General features: G+C 50.9%; 1 protein-coding gene across 1 annotated transcript in view; it reads right to left on the reverse strand.

Annotated features, from left to right (window-relative positions):
* The window catches only part of ERI3 (ERI1 exoribonuclease family member 3), a 237,226-nt gene that overhangs the window by 208,320 nt on the left and 5,508 nt on the right, over positions 1-23,398 (reverse strand). Inside the window, exon 2 of the mRNA XM_075320200.1 lies at positions 15,017-15,303. Within this exon, the coding sequence (XP_075176315.1) occupies positions 15,017-15,303 (287 nt within the window). The remainder of the gene's footprint in view (positions 1-15,016; positions 15,304-23,398) is intronic.

Raw genomic sequence — 23,398 nt, forward strand, 5'->3', positions numbered from 1 at the left:
TGCAGCCTCTTCACCTGTATGCACTGCAGCCTCTTCACCTGTATGCACTGCAGCCTCTTCACCTGTATGCACTGCAGCCTCTTCACCTGTATGCACTGCAGCCTCTTCACCTGTATGCACTGCAGCCTCTTCACCTGTATGCACTGCAGCCTCTTCACCTGTATGCACTGCAGTTTCTTCACTTGTATGCACTGCAGCCTCTTCACTTGTATGCACTGCAGCTTCTTCACTTGTATGCACTGCAGCCTCTTCACTTGTATGCACTGCAGCTTCTTCACTTGTAAGCACTGCAGCCTCTTCACTTGTATGCACTGCAGCCTCTTCACTTGTATGCACTGCAGCCTCTTCACTTGTAAGCACTGCAGCCTCTTCACTTGTATGCACTGCAGCCTCTTCACTTGTATGCACTGCAGCCTCTTCACCTGTATGCACTGCAGCCTCTTCACCTGTATGCACTGCAGCTTATTCACCTGTATGCACTGCAGCCTCTTCACCTGTAAGCACTGCAGCCTCTTCACTTGTATGCACTGCAGCCTCTTCACTTGTATGCACTGCAGCCTCTTCACTTGCCTCTTCACCTGTATGCACTGCAGCCTCTTCACCTGTATGCACTGCAGCCTCTTCACCTGTATGCACTGCAGCCTCTTCACCTGTATGCACTGCAGCCTCTTCACCTGTATGCACTGCAGCCTCTTCACCTGTATGCACTGCAGCCTCTTCACCTGTATGCACTGCAGCCTCTTCACTTGTATGCACTGCAGCCTCTTCACTTGTAAGCACTGCAGCCTCTTCACTTGTATGCACTGCAGCCTCTTCACTTGTATGCACTGCAGCCTCTTCACTTGCATGCACTGCAGCCTCTTCACTTGTATGCACCGCAGCCTCTTGACCTGTATGCACCGCAGCCTCTTCACCTGTATGCACCGCAGCCTCTTCACCTGTATGCACCGCAGCCTCTTCACCTGTATGCATTGCAGCCTCTTCACCTGTATGCACTGCAGCCTCTTCACCTGTATGCACTGCAGCTTCTTCACCTGTATGCACTGCAGCCTCTTCACCTGTATGCACTGCAGCCTCTTCACCTGTATGCACTGCAGCCTCTTCACCTGTATGCACTGCAGCCTCTTCACCTGTATGCACTGCAGCCTCTTCACCTGTATGCACTGCAGCCTCTTCACCTGTATGCACTGCAGCCTCTTCATTTCTATGCACTGCAGTCTCTTCACCTGTATGCACTGCAGCTTCTTCACCTGTATGCGCTGCAGCCTCTTCACCTGTATGCGCTGCAGCCTCTTCACCTGTATGCGCTGCAGCCTCTTCACCTGTATGCGCTGCAGCCTCTTCACCTGTATGCACTGCAGCCTCTTCATTTCTATGCACTGCAGCCTCTTCATTTCTATGCACTGCAGCTTCTTCACCTGTATGCACTGCAGCCTCTTCATTTCTATGCACTGAAGCCTCTTCATTTCTATGCACTGCAGCCTCTTCACCTGTATGCACTGCAGCCTCTTCACCTGTATGCACTGCAGCCTCTTCACTTGTATGCACTGCAGTTTCTTCACCTGTATGCACTGCAGCCTCTTCACTTGTATGCACTGCAGCTTCTTCACTTGTAAGCACTGCAGCCTCTTCACTTGTATGCGCTGCAGCCTCTTCACTTGTATGCGCTGCAGCCTCTTCACCTGTATGCGCTGCAGCCTCTTCACCTGTATGCGCTGCAGCCTCTTCACCTGTATGCACTGCAGCCTCTTCACCTGTATGCACTGCAGCCTCTTCACCTGTATGCACTGCAGCCTCTTCACCTGTATGCACTGCAGCCTCTTCACCTGTATGCACTGCAGCCTCTTCACCTGTATGCACTGCAGCCTCTTCACCTGTATGCACTGCAGCCTCTTCACCTGTATGCACTGCAGCCTCTTCACCTGTATGCACTGCAGCCTCTTCACCTGTATGCACTGCAGCCTCTTCACCTGTATGCACTGCAGCCTCTTCACCTGTATGCACTGCAGCCTCTTCACCTGTATGCACTGCAGCCTCTTCACCTGTATGCACTGCAGCCTCTTCACCTGTATGCACTGCAGCCTCTTCACCTGTATGCACTGCAGTTTCTTCACCTGTATGCACTGCAGTTTCTTCACCTGTATGCACTGCAGCCTCTTCACCTGTATGCACTGCAGCCTCTTCACTTGTATGCGCTGCAGCCTCTTCACCTGTATGCGCTGCAGCCTCTTCACCTGTATGCGCTGCAGCCTCTTCACCTGTATGCGCTGCAGCCTCTTCACCTGTATGCGCTGCAGCCTCTTCACCTGTATGCGCTGCAGCCTCTTCACTTGTATGCGCTGCAGCTTCTTCACTTGTAAGCGCTGCAGCCTCTTCACTTGTATGCGCTGCAGCCTCTTCACCTGTATGCGCTGCAGCCTCTTCACCTGTATGCGCTGCAGCCTCTTCACCTGTATGCACTGCAGCCTCTTCACCTGTATGCACTGCAGCCTCTTCACCTGTATGCACTGCAGCCTCTTCACCTGTATGCACTGCAGCCTCTTCACCTGTATGCACTGCAGCCTCTTCACCTGTATGCACTGCAGCCTCTTCACCTGTATGCACTGCAGCCTCTTCACCTGTATGCACTGCAGCCTCTTCACCTGTATGCACTGCAGCCTCTTCACCTGTATGCACTGCAGCCTCTTCACCTGTATGCACTGCAGCCTCTTCACCTGTATGCACTGCAGCCTCTTCACCTGTATGCACTGCAGCCTCTTCACCTGTATGCACTGCAGCCTCTTCACCTGTATGCACTGCAGCCTCTTCACCTGTATGCACTGCAGCCTCTTCACCTGTATGCACTGCAGCCTCTTCACCTGTATGCACTGCAGCCTCTTCACCTGTATGCACTGCAGCCTCTTCACTTGTATGCACTGCAGCCTCTTCACTTGTAAGCACTGCAGCCTCTTCACTTGTAAGCACTGCAGCCTCTTCACTTGTATGCACTGCAGCCTCTTCACTTGTATGCACTGCAGCCTCTTCACTTGTATGCACTGCAGCCTCTTCACTTGTATGCACTGCAGCCTCTTCACTTGTATGCACTGCAGCCTCTTCACCTGTATGCACTGCAGCCTCTTCACCTGTATGCACTGCAGCTTATTCACCTGTATGCACTGCAGCCTCTTCACCTGTAAGCACTGCAGCCTCTTCACTTGTATGCACTGCAGCCTCTTCACTTGTATGCACTGCAGCCTCTTCACTTGCCTCTTCACCTGTATGCACTGCAGCCTCTTCACCTGTATGCACTGCAGCCTCTTCACTTGTATGCACTGCAGCCTCTTCACTTGTATGCACTGCAGCCTCTTCACTTGTATGCACTGCAGCCTCTTCACTTGTATGCACTGCAGCCTCTTCACCTGTATGCACTGCAGCCTCTTCACCTGTATGCACTGCAGCCTCTTCACCTGTATGCACTGCAGCCTCTTCACCTGTATGCACTGCAGCTTCTTCACCTGTATGCACTGCAGCCTCTTCACTTGTATGCACTGCAGCCTCTTCACTTGTATGCACTGCAGCCTCTTCACTTGTATGCACTGCAGCCTCTTCACCTGTATGCACTGCAGCCTCTTCACTTGTATGCATTACAGCCTCTTCACTTGTATGCACTGCAGCTTCTTCACTTGTAAGCACTGCAGCCTCTTCACTTGTAAGCACTGCAGCCTCTTCACTTGTATGCATTGCAGCCTCTTCACTTGTAAGCATTGCAGCCTCTTCACTTGTAAGCACTGCAGCCTCTTCACTTGTATGCACTGCAGCCTCTTCACTTGTAAGCACTGCAGCCTCTTCACTTGTAAGCACTGCAGCCTCTTCACTTGTATGCACTGCAGCCTCTTCACCTGTATGCACTGCAGCCTCTTCACTTGTATGCATTACAGCCTCTTCACTTGTATGCACTGCAGCTTCTTCACTTGTAAGCACTGGAGCCTCTTCACTTGTAAGCACTGCAGCCTCTTCACTTGTATGCATTGCAGCCTCTTCACTTGTAAGCATTGCAGCCTCTTCACCTGTAAGCACTGCAGCCTCTTCACTTGTATGCATTGCAGCCTCTTCACTTGTAAGCATTGCAGCCTCTTCACCTGTAAGCACTGCAGCCTCTTCACTTGTATGCACTGCAGCTTCTTCACTTGTAAGCACTGCAGCTTCTTCACTTGTAAGCACTGCAGCCTCTTCACTTGTATGCACTGCAACTTTAAAAACATTTTTGCCCATGTTCCAATGTTTTGGAGTTCTAGCTGTTTTATATATAGTAATCTCACAATATTCTCACCGATCTCTGAGGCGTTTAGATTCCATCTCCCTGGTATTTCAGGAAATAACACAAGAAGACCCACAATGCATGAACTCCGACCCCAGCTATTGTACTAAAGCATCTAATGAGCGTGTGCAAATGTTACTGTGAAGAGAAAAGGAGGTGGTGAGCGGTGATATTACCTATTGTGAGTGGCAGATCCTGTGTAACCACCTGTATATAGAGGTGTTATCAGTCATAGTACAAGAGGGGGAGGAGGTGAGCTGTGACATCAGCTATTGTGAATGATGGAGCCTGTGTTACAAGCTGCATAAACAGTACCTTGAAAAAGTATTCATAACTTTCCACATTTTTTCCGTTACATCCACAAACTTACAGGATTACCCTGTATTTAGCTCCATTCATCTTCCCATCACCTCTGACCAACTTTCCTGCTGAAGAAAACCAACCCACAGCAGGATGCTGCCTCCACCATGTTTGACTTTAGGGAGGGTGTTCTCAGGGTGATGTGCTGGGTTAGTTTCCACCACACACAGCAATTTGCACTTAGCCCAGTTCTCGTGTGACCAGAGCCCCTTCCTCTACTGCTATGGCCCCACATGTCGTCTTCTTTCTGCTCTTTCATAAAGGGCAAATGTGTGGAGTCTATGACTAATAGTCGTCTTGTGGACAGATTCTCTCCCCAAGCTGTGATCTCTGCTTCTCCTCCAGTAACCATGGGCCTCTCGGCTGCACCTCTCATTAGTGCTCTCCTTCTTGGGATGTCAGTCTTGGTGGACAGCCATGTATTGTATGTTTGCAGTTGTGCCATATGCCTTTTAGTTTGCTTGAGCAGCTTTCGGTGAGATGTTCAGAGCTCGGGCAATTTTATATAACCTAACCCTGCTTTCCTCCTCTTTATCCCTGACCTGTTTGGAGGGTTCCTTGGGTTTCATGATGCTGTTGATCGCTAACCTGTCTGGAGTGTTCCTTGGTTTTCATGCTGCTGTAAATCCCTGACCTGTCTGGTGGGTTTCTTGGTTTTCATGCTGCTGTTGATCCCTGATCAGTCTGGTGGGTTCCTTGGTTTTCATGCTGCTGTCAATCCCTGATCTGTCTGGCGAGTTCCTTGGTTTTCATGATGCTGGTTGATCCCTGACCTGTCTGGTGGGTTCCTTGGCTTTCATGCTGCTGTTGATCCCTGACCTGTCCGGTGGGCTCCTTAGTTATTATGATGCTGTTGATCCCTGATCTTCTCACACAAACCTGTGGGGCCTTCACAGAACAGCTGTAGTTATACTGAGGGGAGATCACTCAGGAGGTGGCAGTGTACTGATTATGTGATGTCTGGGGGTAACTGTCCATCAGGATTGTATTTAGGGGATAAGACTACAGGGGGCGGAATACAAATGCACAGCGCAATTATCAGATTTATAGATATTAAAAAAATATTTAGAAAATCAAGAATCATTTCCACTTCACAAATCCTTGTACTTGCTGCATCACATATAAAATTCCAATAAAACACATCTAAGTCTGTGGGTACAATGTGGAAATCATGTTGGAAAGTTCACGGGGTATGAATACATGTTCAAGACACTGTAGAGGTATTACCAGTCATTGTACATTACATAGAAAACCATATCTTCTCATTACTGCGAGTTGCTGAACCCTGGATCCTGTGCTACCGATGGCCGAGTCAACAGATCACAACCGGATCCTGCACCAAGAAAAGACTGAAAACCAGAGATAACGTGGTAAAGGAAAAACACTGGGGGTCCCCTGAGCCTGGCATTGCCCACCAGCATGATCTGCTTGTACGATCACCTCTGCACCTGGGGATCCCCCAAGCCCAGCACTGCCCACCAGCATCATCTGGCTGTACGAGATCATCGCTGCGCCTGAGGGTCTCCCGAGTCCAGCACTGCTCACCAGCATCATCCGCTTGTATGATCACCTCCATGACTGGGAGTCCCCCGAACCTAGCACTGCCCACTAGCATCATCCACCTGTACAATCACCTTCGTGCCTGGGGGTCTCCCGAGTCCAGCACTGCCTGCCAGCATCATCCGCCTGTACGATCACCTCTGCACATGGGGGTCCCCCGAGCCCAGCACTGCCCACCAGCATCATCTGGCTGTACGAGATCACCACCATGCCTGGGGGTCCCCCGAGCCCAGCACATCCCACCAGAATCATCCGTCTGTACAATCACCTTCGTGCCTGGGGGTCTCCCGAGCCCAGCACTGCCCACCAGCATCATCCGCCTGTACAATCACCTCCGCGCCTGGGGGTCCCCCGAGCCCGGCACTGCCCACCAGCATCATCTGCCTGTATGATCACCTCCACGCCTGGGAGTCCCCCGAGCCCAGGACTGCCCAACAGCATCATCCGCCTGTACAATCACCTCTGCACATGGGGGTCCCCCGAGCCCAGCACTGCCCACCAGCATCATCTGGCTGTACGAGATCACCACCGTGCCCGAGGGTCTCCCGAGCTCAGCACATCCGTCTGTACAATCACCTTCGTGCCTGGGGATCTCCCGAGCCCAGCACTGCCCACCAGCATCATCCGCCTGTACAATCACCTCCTCACCTGGGGATCCCCCGAGCCCGGCACTGCCCACCAGCATCATCTGCCTGTATGATCACCTCCACGCCTGGGAGTCCCCCGAGCCTAGGACTGCCCACCAGCATCATCCACCTGTACAATCACCTCTGCACCTGGGGGTCCCCCGAGCCCAGCACTGCCCACCAGCATCATACACCTGTACGAACACCTCCGCGCCTGGGAGTGCCCGCCACCATCATCCGCCTGTACGATAACCTCCGCGCCTAGGGATCACCCGAGCCCAGCACTGCCTGCCAGCATCATACACCTGTACGAACACCTCCGCGCCTGGGCTTGCCTTGAGCCCGGCACTGCCCTCCAGTATCATCCGAAGGTACAATCACCTCTGCGCCTGGGAGTCCCCCGAGCCCAGCACTGCCCACCAGCATCATCCGCCTGTACGATCACCTCTGCACCTGGGGGTCCCCAGAGCCCAGCACTGTCCACCAGCATCATACACCTGTACGAACACCTCTGCGCCTGGGAGTGCCTTGAGCCCGGCACTGCCCTCCAGTATCATCTGAAGGTACGATTACCTCAATGCCTGGGGGTCCCCAGAGCCAGGCACTGCCCGCCAGCATCATCCTAAGGTACGATCACCTCTATGCCTGGGGGTCCGCAGAGCCCGGCACTGCCCGCCAGCATCATACACCTGTACGAACACCTCCGTGCCTGGGCATGCCTTGAGCCCGGCACTGCCCTCCAGTATCATCCGAAGGTACGATTACCTCAATGCCTGGGGGTCCCCAGAGCCAGGCACTGCCCGCCAGCATCATCCTAGGGTACGATCACCTCAATGCCTGGGGGTCCGCAGAGCCCGGCACTGCCCGCCAGCATCATCCGCCTGTACGAACACCTCTACGCCCGACCATTGCGAACGCTACTACACAGTTACTGTAATAATTATTACAGGGAAACCTCTCCAGTCACATCCACTGGAAATCCAGACAAAATTTCCGAACCGGATACATAGATAATATAGAGACAAGAACATCTAGAAATAGAGCGCACGCGGGCGCTGCGGGCCAACAGCCGCCATTGTGCCCATAGACAGGACAGGAGAGCTGATCAGACAGGACGGCTGACAGATCTCCTTAGTTACACGCCGGCATAGCCGCCCGCACTCGCTCCTTTATCTTCTCTTGATTTACACCACAGGCAGCGTCTCCTCAATAATTTATGGCGGGTTAAATTTATTGCAGATCTCCGGCCGCTGAGAAATTCAAATTGCCAAATAATTAGATTTTAGGGCAAAGCTTATAAATTATGGGTGGCTTTGTCCGGCCTTGTTTGTCAGCGCCTTGTGCTGCGGGTCATGTGTGGCATTTGGCTCCTCACGTTCTAATTGCTGATCTGGGCGCTGACAGATGAGAAGCGATGCCTGCCTCTCAGGGCGAGGGCCGGGCGCGGACCCCCACACACCGGGAACACGCTCAGACATTGCCTTATTATAGACAAAACCTCGTGCACAAAGTTATGCAAAGGGAAAGTATATGACGGCCAATGTGGGGTCACGTGCGTCCTGCAGACCCCAAACCGGAGGGAGCACACAATACTGCAGACCACCCCAATCACACCAGCCCTACAGTCACATCGACCATCTGTTCCCAAGACCCTATTCATGCACTGGTGGGATCAGGATGAACAGTTCTATAGAGGAGCGATACGGCCGCAGTTTAATCCGCGAGACCGAGGACTGAAAACAACGTCATACGGGATGAAAAAAGCAACTTTAACCCCTTAACGACCGCCGATATGCCTTTTAACGGCGGTTATTAAGAGCACTTCTTCCGATCCGCCGTTTTTTAACGGTGGTTGGAAAAAAGGGTATAGCGCCCCCCAGAGTCAGAAAATCTCTGGGATTTCAGCTGCCGGGGGTAGCGGTGACCCTGGAGATCACGATCAGGGTCGGTTTTTCCGGTCCCCATTCACGTGATCGCCGTTAGAAACCGTGTTACAGCGGCGACGTGAAAGTTAATGTCGCGTCGGTAAAAAAATGATTCATCTCCCATCTGGTATGATCAAATACGTCAGATGGAAGATGAATGTCCTCCCCCGGTCCCCAGTGTGGCCAAAATCTCCCCTCACCCCCCCCACCCCGGTCCCCCAATCTAAAATGGCCGCCGCCGCACGAGTCGTGTCCCGCCGCATTGATTCTTCTTTGATTTGTGTGCCATCTGACATGTCAGATGGCACAGAAAGGTCCTCCCAGGTCACCCCCTGTCAGCCTGTCACCCCGGTCTCCCCCGGTATCCCTAGTTACCTCCTGCAGCTTCGGTCCCCCGCACGCCTCCTTATCCTTATCTTCAGTGACATGCTGGCCGCATGCGCAGAGTGGCTGTCAGCCGGCTCTCTGCACGCAGGGACACAGCTTGCTGCAGGTTCACACTGCTGAGCTGTGGCCCTGGAGAGCGTGCTGGGGAGCATGAGTGCAGTATCACTGCACTCCCAACTCCTCACATGGAGTGCCTGCACTTCCAAAAAAATGGTGGATCCGTTCCCTGAGCGTATCCCCATATCCTGGAACACAGAGTCGTCGTGGGACCTCCAAAATGGATTACAGCGGACCAGAATTTTTTTTTTCAATAAATTGGTGACAGAGGGAATGTGTTGGGGAGTGTTTTTTCAAATAATTTTTTTCTTTGTTGTCCTTTTTTTTTTTTTTTTTTTTTTACTATTGACTGGGTTTTGATGTCTGGTATCTGATAGACGCCGTGAAAACACAAACCCCAGGGCTTGATGCCAGGTGACATTACTCATCTGGTATCAACCCCATTTATTACCCCGTTTGCCACAGCACCAGGGAAACGGGATGAGCTGGGAAAAAGCACCAGGATTGGCGCATCTCATGGATGCGTCACTTCTGGGGCGGCTGCAGACTGCTATTTTTAGGCTGGGAAGGGACAATAACTATGGACCTTCCCACCCTGAGAATACCAGACCACAGCTGTCCGCTATACCTTGGCTGGTGATCCAATTTTGGGGGGACATCATGGTTTTTTTTTATTATTTATTTATAAAGAATTATAAAAAAAGAGCTTGGGGACCCTCCAAATTGGATCAGCAACCAATGTGAAGCTGCCAGCTGTGGTTTGCAGGCTACAGCCATCTGGCTATCAAAGATGGGGGGGAACCCACGTTTTTTTTTTTTTTTTTAATTATTTATTTTTTGGTTAAATAAAAGTCTAGGCACCCTTTAGTGCCACATGAAAGTCAGTAAAGGGTGCCAGCTTAGAATATGTAGGGGGGTGGGACATTATGTATGTGTTTGACATCTGTGTCAATCCATCCATCCTAGATTTTTAGGCTCCATGCCCACGATTAGGGTTTCAATAGTTTTGGACGCTGAGTTTTCGCTGCGTCCATAACGCTGCGTTGTACAGTAGAAGTACAGTGGGAGGATTTTTAGAAATCTCCTGCTCACGGTGTTTATTTTCTCCATAGCATAAACTGACATATGGTGCTGCAACATGTCAATTTATGCTGCGGAGACGAGAGTTCTCTGCGAAGAAAATAGAGCTAAAGTGAGCAGCAGCCCGAACCTGGACCGTGGCCGTGGCCATCACTCACATCTCCACAGACTCAGTGTCGCCCGTCATGGGCACATAGCCTAAAAGTGAGAAATTTGTTGCTAGAGCAACGTTTTTGTGATGCTCCAGTGGATTCAAAATGCTAACTATACCCCTGAATAAAACCCTTGAGGTGTCTAGTTTCCAAATTTGGGTCACTTGTGGAGGGTTTCTGCTGTATAGGTACCCTAGGGGCCCTGAAAATGCAACATGGTGCTCACAATCTATTTCAGCTTTACCAAAATTCAAATGGTGCTCTGTCCATTCCAAGTCCTCCTGTTTGCCCAAACAGAGTTTTTTGTCCACATGTGGGGTATCCCTGCGCTCATAAGAAATTGGATACCAAACTGTGGGGTCCAATTTTTGGTGTTTCCTCTTGAAAAAGTGATAAATTTGATGCTAAAGCAAGATATTTGTGGAAAAAAATGAAAATTTTCAATATGACGACCTAAGGTTATCAAAATCTGTGAAGTACCTGTGGGTTTAAAATGCTCACTATACCACTGCATAAAATCCTTGAGGGGTCTAGTTTCCAGAATGGGGTCACTTGTGGGGGAGCTCAGGAGCTCTCCAAAAGCGACATGGCGCCCACTAATGATTCCAGCAAAATTTTGCAGTCTAATGGCGCTCCTTCCCATCAAAGCCCTGCCGTGCACGAAAACATTTGATTTCCAGCACATATGAGGTACTGGCATACTCAGGAGTAATTGCACAATACATTTTTGCTGCATTTTTTTCTGATAACCTTCTAAAAAAAAAAAAAAAAAAAAAGCTACTTTGTTGAAGTAACAATTTTGTGGTAAAAATGTATTTTTTTTATTTTCACAGCTCCTTGAGGCGTCTAGTTTCCAAAATGCGGTCACTTGTGGGAGGTTTTTGCTGTTTAGGTACTTCAGGGGACCTACAAATTCAACATGGTGCCCGCAATCTTTTTCAGCCAAATTTGCATTCCAAAATTCAAATATTGCTCCTTCTGTTTTGGGCCCTCCCATTTGTCCAAACTGAGGTTTCTGACCACATGTGGGGTATCACCGCACTCACAAGAAATTGGGTAACAAATTTTGAGTTCCATTTTGTTGTGTTACTTCTTCAAAAAGTGAATAAATTGGCGCAAGAGCAACATATTTAGATAAAATATGTATACCGTATTTTTCGGACTATAAGACGCACTGGACCATAAGATGCAGCCTGGTTTTAGAGAAGGAAAATAGGAAAATAAAAGTTTAAGCAAAAAAAGTGGTCATGACACACTGATACGGGGCGAGGATCTGCTGCTGACACTGTTATGGGGCTAATGTCCTCAAATTCTCTGCTAAGATACCCCAACCTGGTAATGATCCTCCTGCCTTGTATGTGTACCCCATCCTGGTATATGCCCTTATCCTGCGCTATACCGGCATCCTGCTATATACCCCCATCCTGCTATATGCCCCCATCCTGATATATACTGCCATCCTGATATATGCCCTTATCCTCCTACATACCCCAACCCAACCTGCTATATACCCCCCACCCATCCTGTTATATACCCCCATCCATCCTGCTATTTGGCCTGTATCCTTTATCACCCAAAAAAAAATAAACGTTCTTGCTCACCTTTCCACGCTCCATGCAGCGTCGCTCCTCCTTTTGTCAGTGGCGGCAGCAGCGCCGCTGGAGTTTGGAGCAGTCACTGGTCACTTCCCTGCAACGCCGCTAGTCACGCAGGTCAGCTGACCGGCAGACGGGAGGACGAGCGGCGCTGCAGGGAAATGGCCATTAGACTGCAAAAATAGTGAATAAAGCCGAAGCGTTATACTTACCGAGTCTCCCACGCGGCTGTCACACTGCTTCCGGGGCCGCTCATTAACCCTCATACATATGCACTGCTTTCCCCGCCCACCGGCAGTCCTGGTGTCTCTGATTGGTTGCAGTCAGACCGTGCCACCATCCTGTGTGACAGCGTCTGTGATTGGTTGGAATCACACACGCTGTCTGCGTCTCTATAGCGGTGTAAAAATAAATAGATAATTTGGCGTAGGGTCCCCCCATATTGTGATACCCAGCACAGATAAAGCATACAGCTACAGGCTGCAGCCCGAGTCCTGCACTTATCTTGGCTGTGTATCAAAATAAGAGGAACCACATGTGGCGGCTGCTTTTTTTTTTTTTAAATGATTTTAAATAAATAATTTTAAAACACCGGCGAGCGGTCTCCCCCTCCAATTTTGATACCCAGACATGATAAAGCCCGACAGCTGGGGGCTGGTATTCTCAGGCTGGAGAGGCCCATGGTTATTAAGCCCTCGCCAGCCAAAAAATAGCAGCCAGCAGCTGCCAAGGATTGTTGCATCTATTAGAAAAAACAATCCCGGCACTTTACCCGGCTGTTCCCGATTGACCTTGTGTGGTGGTAATCAGGGTAATATAAGGAGTTAATGACAGCTCACTGCTGCCATTACGCCCTAGATTAATAATGTGAGATGTCTATGAGAGCCCCTCATTACTAATCTGTAAGCAAAAAAAAATAAACACAAACACTGAAAAAATCCTTCATTTAAAATAAAATGCAAAAAAACACCCTCTTTTTCCAATGTATTAACCCCCAAACACCTTGTTCCGACATAATCCACACGTGGTACCATGACAACCCCAGCTCTACTACATCCTGTAGTCAAAGCACACAGGCACATTAGATTATTGTGGATTATGTTGGAACAAGGTGCTTGTGTGTTAATAAAGGGGTGAAAGAGCTCATGTACAGCACCATGGAATCAATGGCGCTCAATAAATAAATAAATAATTAATAATAAAAAGAGGGTGTTTTATGTATTTTATTGCAAATAAAAGATTTTTTCAGTGTTTGTGTTTTTTTTCACTTACAGATTAGTAATGGGGGGTCTCATAGACACCTCTCATTACTAATATACGGCTTAAAAGGAACCTGTCAAGTCCCATATGCGTTCTAACCTAAAAGCAGGGTGATGTGGCTTAGTAACCCCTTGCTATCCATCCCTGTGTTGTAATAGTGTGTAATATGAATGTTTAGAAATATGCTTTATTTCTTACATGTTCTCTATGTAAGTGAGCAGAAGCTCCAGTCCCCTGGGCGTCGCATTGCATGGTTTCCGTGGTATCACGCCCCTGTGGGTGTGATACCATGGAATTACATGAGCGACGCGTCAACGTCGCTCCTTGAGATCCCGCGCGTGCGTGCTTACCATTCCCGCAGTCTTGTTATCCGGGTGCTTGCTTCTCAGCTTCAGACGCGCACTGCGCATGCTCAGAAGACTCCTGTTGTTCCGACCATGCGCAGAGCGCGTCTGAAGCCAAGAAGCAAGCACCCGGATAACAAGACTGCGGGAATGGTAAGCGCACACGAGCGTGATCTTAAGGAGAGACGATGACGTCGCTCATATAAACCCATGGTATCACGCCCACAGGGGCGTGATGTCACAGAGACCATGCAAACGCCCACAGGATGATGCGATGCCCAGGGGACTAGATCCTCTGCTCATTTACATAGGGAACATGTAAGTAATAAAACATTTTTATACATTCATATTACAACACATGGAAGGATAGGAAGGCCACACATCACACTGCTACTAAGGTTAGAACGAATAAGGGACCCGACAGGCTCCCTTTAATGGCAGGTGTGAGCTGTCCCCTTATATTACCCTGATTGCCACCGCATCAGGGAAGAGCTGGGTAAAGTGCCGGAATTACATCTAGTTTCCAATGTATGTAAAGCACTGTGGAATTACTAGTGCTATATAAATGAATAAATATTATTGTTATTATTATCTAATGGATGCAACAATTCTGGGCGGCTGCAGGCTGCAATCTTTAGGCTGGGGGGCTCCCAATAGTCCCTCCAGCCTGAGAATACCAGCCCCCAGCTGTTGACTTTATCATAGCTGGGTATCACATTTGGGGCAGGGCCCGCAATACGTTTATTAAAATTATTTATTTAAATAATTTTAGAAAACGCCACCTGTGGTTCCTCTTATTTTGATACACAGTCAAGATAAGCGCACGGCTGGGGGCTGCAGCCTGTAGCCGTATGTTTTATCTGCGATGGGTATCCCGATATGGGAGGACCCTATGACTATTTATTTATTTTTATACCTCTGTAGGGACACAGACAACATGTGTGATTGCAAGCAGTCAGACGCTGTCACACAGGGTGGTGGCACGGTCTGACTGCAACTAATCACATATGGCTGGACTACTGGTGGGCGAGAGAAGCAGTGACTATGTATGAGGGTTAATAAGCGGCCCAGGAAGCAGTGTGTTACAGCCACACGGGAGACTCGGTAAGTATAACTGTCCTGCTCTATTACCCTTATCACTACTACCACCATTTTCGAGCACAATGTTCGCGTCCCCATAGACTTATATGGGGTTCGGCATCCGGGCAGTTCAGGTTCAGTTCTGGTCCTGAACCATATTATAAAAAAAACAAAACAAAAAACGTCTGTACCCGCTGAACCCAAACATCTGCAGTTTCGCCCATCTATGTTCTTGACATTTCGCATTGTGGGAATCGTGTCGCTCAGCGGTGGCGGCCGGGTGATCACTATACCTGAGGATGGATCTGCGGTTTGTCACATGTAGCCTCAAAATCCAGCACTAGGAAGTAATGGTATCTCTGTGGGGGGAAGGAGGTCATTGCGGCCACGGACGCCCCGAACCCCTGGCAGCCCAGCTTCCTGTTGAGCATTGGGTCGGCTCCGGTGTCGGCTCGGAGGACAGAGAATGGGTCACAGGACGCGGTTCCCAGAGACCTGGAGAGCAGCAGCGAGGGAAGTCTTTGCGGCCGGACGAGGGACGATAACTGCATTGAAACCTCTGCTGCATTTACATGGAAACCTGCGGACAAAAGCGAGAAGACAGTGTCAGCAATCGGAACCGTACACCCTCCCCCCTCTGCGAGCAGGCGAGCCGCGGGCACCGGTAGGACTACAACTCCCAGACTTCACTTGGCTTCCATGTTTTGTGACAGATCTATTTTTATTATATTTACATCTAATTTAACAATTCTAAAAAGTGTCTTAAACAAGCGACGAGGTGTTCTGACATGCGCCAAAGTTCCTACAGACGTGAGCCATATTACTGAGCACTCGTGAGAAAGTGATTGCCAAGTCTGCGCAACTGAACGGAATCATCTTCAAGGAATCTGTGCCATTTTCACCGTTCAGTAAATTTCTGCAATCTACGACACGTCTGGAAATTCTTTTATAGGACGTGTTTCACTGCTACAAAGTCCGGACTGTCCGAGAATCAGCCACAACTCTCACGCAGGTATAGAGCGCACAACAATCAGCCGCAACCTACATGTAGGTATAGAGCGCAACAATCAGCCGCAACCCACACACAGGTATAGAGAGCGCAACAATCAGCCGCACCCCACACGCAGGTATAGAGAGCGCAACAATCAGCCGCACCCCACACGCAGGTATAGAGAGCGCAACAATCAGCCGCACCCCACACGCAGGTATAGAAAGCGCAACAATCAGCCGCACCCCACACGCAGGTATAGAGAGCGCAACAATCAACCGCACCCCACACGCAGGTATAGAGAGCGCAACAATCAGCCGCACCCCACACGCAGGTATAGAGAGCGCAACAATCAGCCGCACCCCACACGTAGGTATAGAGAGCGCAACAATCAGCCGCACCCCACACGCAGGTATAGAGAGCGCAACAATCAGCCGCACCCCACACGCAGGTATAGAGACCGCAACAATCAGCCGCACCCCACATGCAGGTATAGAGAGCGCAACAATCAGCCACAACCCACATGCAGGTATAGAGAGCGCAACAATCAGCCGCAACCCACACGCAGGTATAGAGAGCGCAATAATCAGCCGCAACCCACACGCAGGTGTAGAGAGCGTAGCAATCAGCCGCAACCCACACGCAGGTATAGAGAGCGCAACAATCAGCCACAACACACACGCAGGTATAGACAGCGCAACAATCAGCCGCACCCCACACGCAGGTATAGACAGCGCAACAATCAGCCGCACCCCACACGCAGGTATAGAGAGCGCAACAATCAGCCGCACCCCACACGCAGGTATAGAGAGTGCAACAATCAGCCGCACCCCACACGCAGGTATAGAGAGTGCAACAATCAGCCTCAACCCACACACAGGTATAGAGAGCGTAACAATCAGCCGCACCCCACACGCAGGTATAGAGAGCGCAATAATCAGCCGCTCCCCACATGCAGATATAGAGAGCGCAACAATCAGCCGCACCCCACACGCAGGTAAAGAGAGCGTAACAATCAGCCACACCCCACACGCAGGTATAGAGCGCGCAACAATCAGCCGCACCCCACACACAGGTATAGAGCGCGCAACAATCAGCCGCACCCCACACGCAGGTATAGAGAGCGTAACAATCAGCCGCACCCCACACGCAGGTATAGAGAAAGCAACAATCAGCCGCAACCCACACGCAGGTATAGAGAGCGCAACAATAAGTCACAACCCACACGCAGGTATAGAGAGCACAACAATCAGCCGCACCCACACGCAGGTATAGAGAGCGCAACAATCAGCCGCAACCCACACGCAGGTATAGAGAGCGCAACAATCAGCCATAACCCACACACAGGTATAGAGAGCGTAACAATCAGCCGCACCCCACACGCAGGTATAGAGAGCGCAACAATCAGCCATAACCCACACACAGGTATAGAGAGTGTAACAATCAGCCGCAACCCACACGCAGGTATAGACAGCGCAACAATCAGCCGCAACCCACGCGCAGGTATAGACAGCGCAACAATCAGCCGCAAACCACGCGCAGGTATAGACAGCACAACAATCAGCCGCAACCCACGCGCAGGTATAGACAGCGCAACAATCAGCCACACCCCACACGCAGGTATAGAGAGCGCAACAATCAGCCGCAACCCACACGCAGGTATAGAGAGTGCAACAACCAACCGCACCCCACACGCAGGTATAGAGAAAGCAACAATCAGCCACACCCCACACGCAGGTATAGAGAGCGCAATAATAAAACACCTCCCATAGAAGGTAACGGGGCAGAGGAAGAAGCACTGGTACATTGTAGCAAACGCCCAGCACAGCAGAGACGTCAGTATAGTCCAGACCGCACATAAGTGATAGCCGTAAGTAGTGGGCACTGAAGGATAAAGGGTCTCACTCCCCGGCGGTGCGTGGCACATACAACCCCCGAAGCATCACAATAAGTGGCATGACCCAGGATAGCGGATGGGATCCACATACGGGGAATAAGGGAACCCCGCAATCCTGTAGGACGAGTCCCCCTCCCCGCACGCCCGCCATCTACTCATTAACACGTCAGGACGGGCTCTGCCAAGGAGATTAAGACCACCCAATAAAGGCTCAAGGGCCAAATGCTTAAAATGTCAGAGTATTAACTGCGGGAATCTCACCACAAATTAACAAAGATTAAATGAGAAATCATCTGCAGGGGAAGAAGACGAGGAGGACGGTGAGGAGGAGGATGAGGAGTGACCCCCAACATATGCACTGAAGCAATCACCTTCTCACGGCCGGCATGGAGGAGCGGGGGCTCCAGGCAGAGTCATCCATCTCCCACAGTATCATTTCCGAGTGATAAACTGTGAATGACCGGCGCTCTCCGCTAACAATATCTGCAGTTTATAGGGCGGATATGGGCCCGAGATGAAGGACGAGCACACGAAGGAGCATATATAGGGACCTATTTACTTCTGAGGGACCAACAGAACCCAAGTCGGCCCATTAGTAATGCCCGGGTGTCCTACAGCCGGGATACACAAATATCAGTGACCCCATTATCAGCCTGTGTCAGTCATCACTGCAGTTCTGGCATTTTATTTGTGAATCAGGGGGAACAGAATGAGCACAACTCGTAGTAAAGGATATGGAGATGATTATAGGACGCTATACACACAGTAAATCTGCAGCTTCAATCTCCTTGTGTCCTCAAATCAGCACATTAACCTGAAGGACAAGAGCTCTGTCCTCAAGAACTGAGTACATGGACACTGCTCAGATCCTGACCAATCACACACCACCGTCCATCAGCAAGGACGGGATCCCGGATAAACGATGGGCTTCAAGTCAGTAATGACGAGATTCTGGATAAATGAGGAGGTTCCGAGTCAAAAAGGACGAGATACCGGATAAATGAGGAGGCTCCGACTCAGGAAGGACGAAATACTGCATAAATGAGGGGGCTCCGACTCAGGAAGGACGGGATCTCGGATAAATGAGGAGGCTCAGACTTAGGAAGGACTGGATCCCGGATAAATGAGGGGACTTCGAGTCAGGAAGGATGGTATCCCGGATAAACTTGGACGCTCTGAGTCAACAAGGATGGGATCCCGGTTAAACGCGGAGGCTCCGAGTCAACAAGGATAGGATCCCGGATAAACGTGGAGGCTCCGAGTCAGGAAGGACGGGATCCCGGATAAATGAGGGGGCTCCAAGTCAGCAATGATGGTATCCCGGATAAACGTGGAGCTCCGAGTCAGCAAGGACAGGATCCCGGATAAATGAGGAGGCTTCGAGTCAGGAATGATGGCATCCCAGATAAATGTGGAGCTCCGAGTCAGCAAGGACGGGATCCCGGATAAATGTGGAGGCTTCGAGTCAACAAGGACAGGATCCTGGATAAATGAGGAGGCTCTGAGTCAGGAAGGACAGGATCCTGGATAAATGAGGGGCTTCAAGTCAGGCAGGACGTGATCCCGGATAAATGAGGCAGCTGTAAGTCAGCAAGGACGGGATCCCGGATAAATGTGGAGGCTCCAAGTCAGCAAGGATAGGATCCCGGATAAATGAGCGGTTCCAAGTCAGGAAGTACGGAATCCCAGATAAATGAGGGGGCTCCGAGTCAGGAAAGATGGGATCCCGGATAAATGAGAAGGCTCCGACTCAGGAAGGACGAGATTCCGGATAAATGAGGAGGCTCCGACTCAGAAAGGACAGGATCCCGGATAAATGAGGGGGCTTCGAGTCAGGAAAGATGGGATCCCGGATAAAAGAGGCTTCGAGTCAGGAAGGATGGTATCCCGGATAAACGTGGAGCTCCAAGTCAGGAAGGATGGGATCCTATATAATTGAAGAGGCTTTGACTCAGAAAGGATGGGATCCCGGATAAATGTGAAGGCTCTGAGTCAACAAAGATGGGATCCCGGATAAAAGAAGAGGCTCCGAGTCAGGAATGATGTCATCCCAGATAAACGTGGAGCTCCGAGTCAGCAAGGACAAAATCCCGGATAAATGAGGAGGCTCAGAGTCAGGAAGGGCAGGATCCCGGATACATGTGGAGCTCCTAGTCAGGAAGGACAGGATCACGGATAAATGTGGAGCTCCGAGTCAGGAAGTACAAGATCCTGGATAAATGAGGGTCTTCGAGTCAGGCAGGACGTGATCCGGATAAATGAGGCAGCTCCGAGTCAGCAAGGACGGGATCCCAGATAAATGTGGAGGCTTCAAGTCAGCAAGGACAGGATCCCGGATAAATGAAGGGTTCAGAGTCAGGAAGTACGGAATCCCAGATAAATGAGGGGGGCTCCGAGTCAGGAAAGATGGGATCCCGTATAAATGAGGAGGCTCCAACTCAGGAAGGACGAGATCCCGTATAAATGAGGAGGCTTCGACTCAGGAAGGACAGGATCCCAGATAAATGAGGAGGCTCCGAGTCAACAAGGATGGTATCCCGGATAAATGAGGGGGGCTCTGAGTCAGGAAGGATGGGATCCCGGATCAATGACGGGTCTGAGAGTCAGGACACACAAATCATACAAAACCTCAGCTCCTTACTTATTACCCGGTATCCATATACAATATTCATAACTACTCTCATCATCAAACAACAACCCCTGTCAGAGTGACAAGGGCCAGGCTGTCCTGACCTCCCGGCCTCGCTGACGCCCCACTCATCAGCTACAGATTTTCCTCTTTTTTTCCTTCTTTACGTTGAGTCTAATCTGAGGTCAATTTTCCGCTTGTTCTTTGGAGTTTTTTCTCACATTCAGTAATTCAGGTGTTTGCAGGTGATTCATTATGTGAAACTTTTAAAAAGTTGAAAAAAACTTGTGTGTGTGTTCCCCGGCTTTCATGGAGAGTCTCCTCTAAGTGAAAATTTCCCGTGGAAATGTAACAGTTGGTGCAACATTGTAACAGATCGTGCGACTCCTCTCTAAAGAGGCATAAAAAAAGCAAAAAGATAGATAAAGAATTCTGCCCAAAATTTATGAAATGGCAACAAAAGCCACAAATCAAAACAGAAAAGCGACTAAAAAAAAACAAACAATATTGCATTTGTAGTATTGGGCCCTAAGTAATAGCAGAGATTGGCACCCCACTACTAATGGTGGGGAAGCTCAGGGGAGCATTGTACACGGCAAACAATAAGCCGCGCTACTCGGGGAGCATAACTCTCACTATCCAGCTCTACATGATTGCCATCACGCACGCACTTCCACCTGTGACTCTATAAATACACAGGGAGCAAGAAGTCAACATGAAACCCGATACAGACAACGTCTGGTACAATGACCGAAGCAACGAGACTGGAGGGAAGACACCAAGAGGCAAAACAAGAAAAATGCAGCACTCCTCCAAAATCACAGTGTCCGCCCCAGACATAGTACAAGCCGCCAGGCCAAGAAGTGACGCAAGCTGCAGAAGCAGACGCAGCCACACGAGTGGAGGGCGACACTGTGCGGCTAAGCTCATTCCCCACCACAAATGTACAACAGGTCAGAGGTAAAGTCCAAGGACGGACCCGACGCCTCCCCCCCAACCTCCAACCATTAGGACTGGGACTAGTCCTCATTGTCACCTCATCCTCCACTGCCGAATCGCAGCAAACCCTGCCGTCTCCGGAGATCACCACACACGGACAAGGTCAAAATCCAACCGCGCGGCCCCTGAGGACCCAAACACGAGAGCGGCAGTGACACATCACTATATGCATCATCACCATCTTCAGCTGCAAATCGCCCCCACATTATACGCTCAGTTTATTAGTCGCATTTACAAACTTTCTGCAAAAAAAAAACAAACTATGAAACAAGACACTTCTACTCAGAATTATTCACCCCTCCATGACCAGCATCGTCACTATTTATAGTCTACCCGGCTGATATAACCTGACGCTCCTCCGGCTGTTAGGACCTGACGCTCCTCCGGCTGTTAGGACCTGACGCTCCTCCGGCTGTTAGGACCTGACGCTCCTCCGGCTGTTAGGACCTGACGCTCCTCCGGCTGTTAGGACCTGACGCTCCTCCGGCTGTTAGGACCTGACGCTCCTCCGGCTGTTAGGACCTGACGCCCCTCCGGCTGTTAGGACCTGACGCCCCTCCGGCTGTTAAGACCTGACGCCCCTCCGGCTGTTAAGACCTGACGCCCCTCCGGCTGTTAAGACCTGACGCCCCTCCGGCTGTTATGACCTGCCGCCCCTCCGGCTGTTATGACCTGCCGCCCCTCCGGCTGTTATGACCTGCCGCCCCTCCGGCTGTTATGACCTGCCGCCCCTCCGGCTGTTATGACCTGCCGCCCCTCCGGCTGTTATGACCTGCCGCCCCTCCGGCTGTTATGACCTGCCGCCCCTCCGGCTGTTATGACCTGCCGCCCCTCCGGCTGTTATGACCTGCCGCTCATCCGGCTGTTATGACCTGCCGCTCCTCCGGCTGATATAACCTGCAGTAGATGTGATGCATCGCCAGGCGCCGGCTTTGGGCAGCGCTCATGAGGAATCTGAGCACAGTCCACACAGCCAATGTCCTCTGGAGAATATTCTTGGGATTGTTGCAGCCGATTTCTACAGGGATAATTCAAGCAACCATGATCGCGACTCCAGGATCTTCCAAGACTTCTTCTAGAACCAAATGTTAGTGGACGGGGAGGTCCTGGGATCATTGTCCTGTGGAAAAATCCAGTAACACCGGAGCTTCAGCTCCTCACAGAAGACGAAGTCTTCTCCTAGGATTTCGGACACTTGATTGGGTGCAATTTTCCTTTCACATACTGGAAGTTTCCAATCTCAGCGAAGGCAAAGCAGCCATAAAGCATACCAGAGCCTCCACCATGCTCCACTGCAGACATCACAGAGCCCCCGGCGTGCTCCACAGCAGACATCACAGAGCCCCCGGCGTGCTCCACTGCAGACATCACAGAGCCCACGTCGTGCTCCACTGCAGACATCACAGAGCCCACGTCGTGCTCCACTGCAGACATCACAGAGCCCACGTCGTGCTCCACTGCAGACATCACAGAGCCCACGTCGTGCTCCACTGCAGACATCACAGAGCCCACGTCGTGCTCCACTGCAGACATCACAGAGCCCACGTCGTGCTCCACTGCAGACATCACAGAGCCCACGTCGTGCTCCACTGCAGACATCACAGAGCCCACGTCGTGCTCCACTGCAGACATCACAGAGCCCACGTCGTGCTCCACTGCAGACATCACAGAGCCCACGTCGTGCTCCACTGCAGACATCACAGAGCCCACGTCGTGCTCCACTGCAGACATCACAGAGCCCACGTCGTGCTCCACTGCAGACATCACAGAGCCCACGTCGTGCTCCACTGCAGACATCACAGAGCCCACGTCGTGCTCCACTGCAGACATCACAGAGCCCACGTCGTGCTCCACTGCAGACATCACAGAGCCCACGTCGTGCTCCACTGCAGACATCACAGAGCCCACGTCGTGCTCCACTGCAGACATCACAGAGCCCACGTCGTGCTCCACTGCAGACATCACAGAGCCCACGTCGTGCTCCACTGCAGACATCACAGAGCCCACGTCGTGCTCCACAGCAGACATCACTGAGCCCCCGCCGTGCTCCACTGCAGACATCACAGAGCCCACGCCGTGCTCCACAGCAGACATCACTGAGCCCCCGCCGTGCTTCACTGCAGACATCACAGAGCCCTCGCCGTGCTCCACTGCAGACATCG

The sequence above is a fragment of the Anomaloglossus baeobatrachus genome, chromosome 8 (assembly GCF_048569485.1).
Source record: "Anomaloglossus baeobatrachus isolate aAnoBae1 chromosome 8, aAnoBae1.hap1, whole genome shotgun sequence".
NCBI classification, from domain to species: domain Eukaryota; kingdom Metazoa; phylum Chordata; class Amphibia; order Anura; family Aromobatidae; genus Anomaloglossus; species Anomaloglossus baeobatrachus.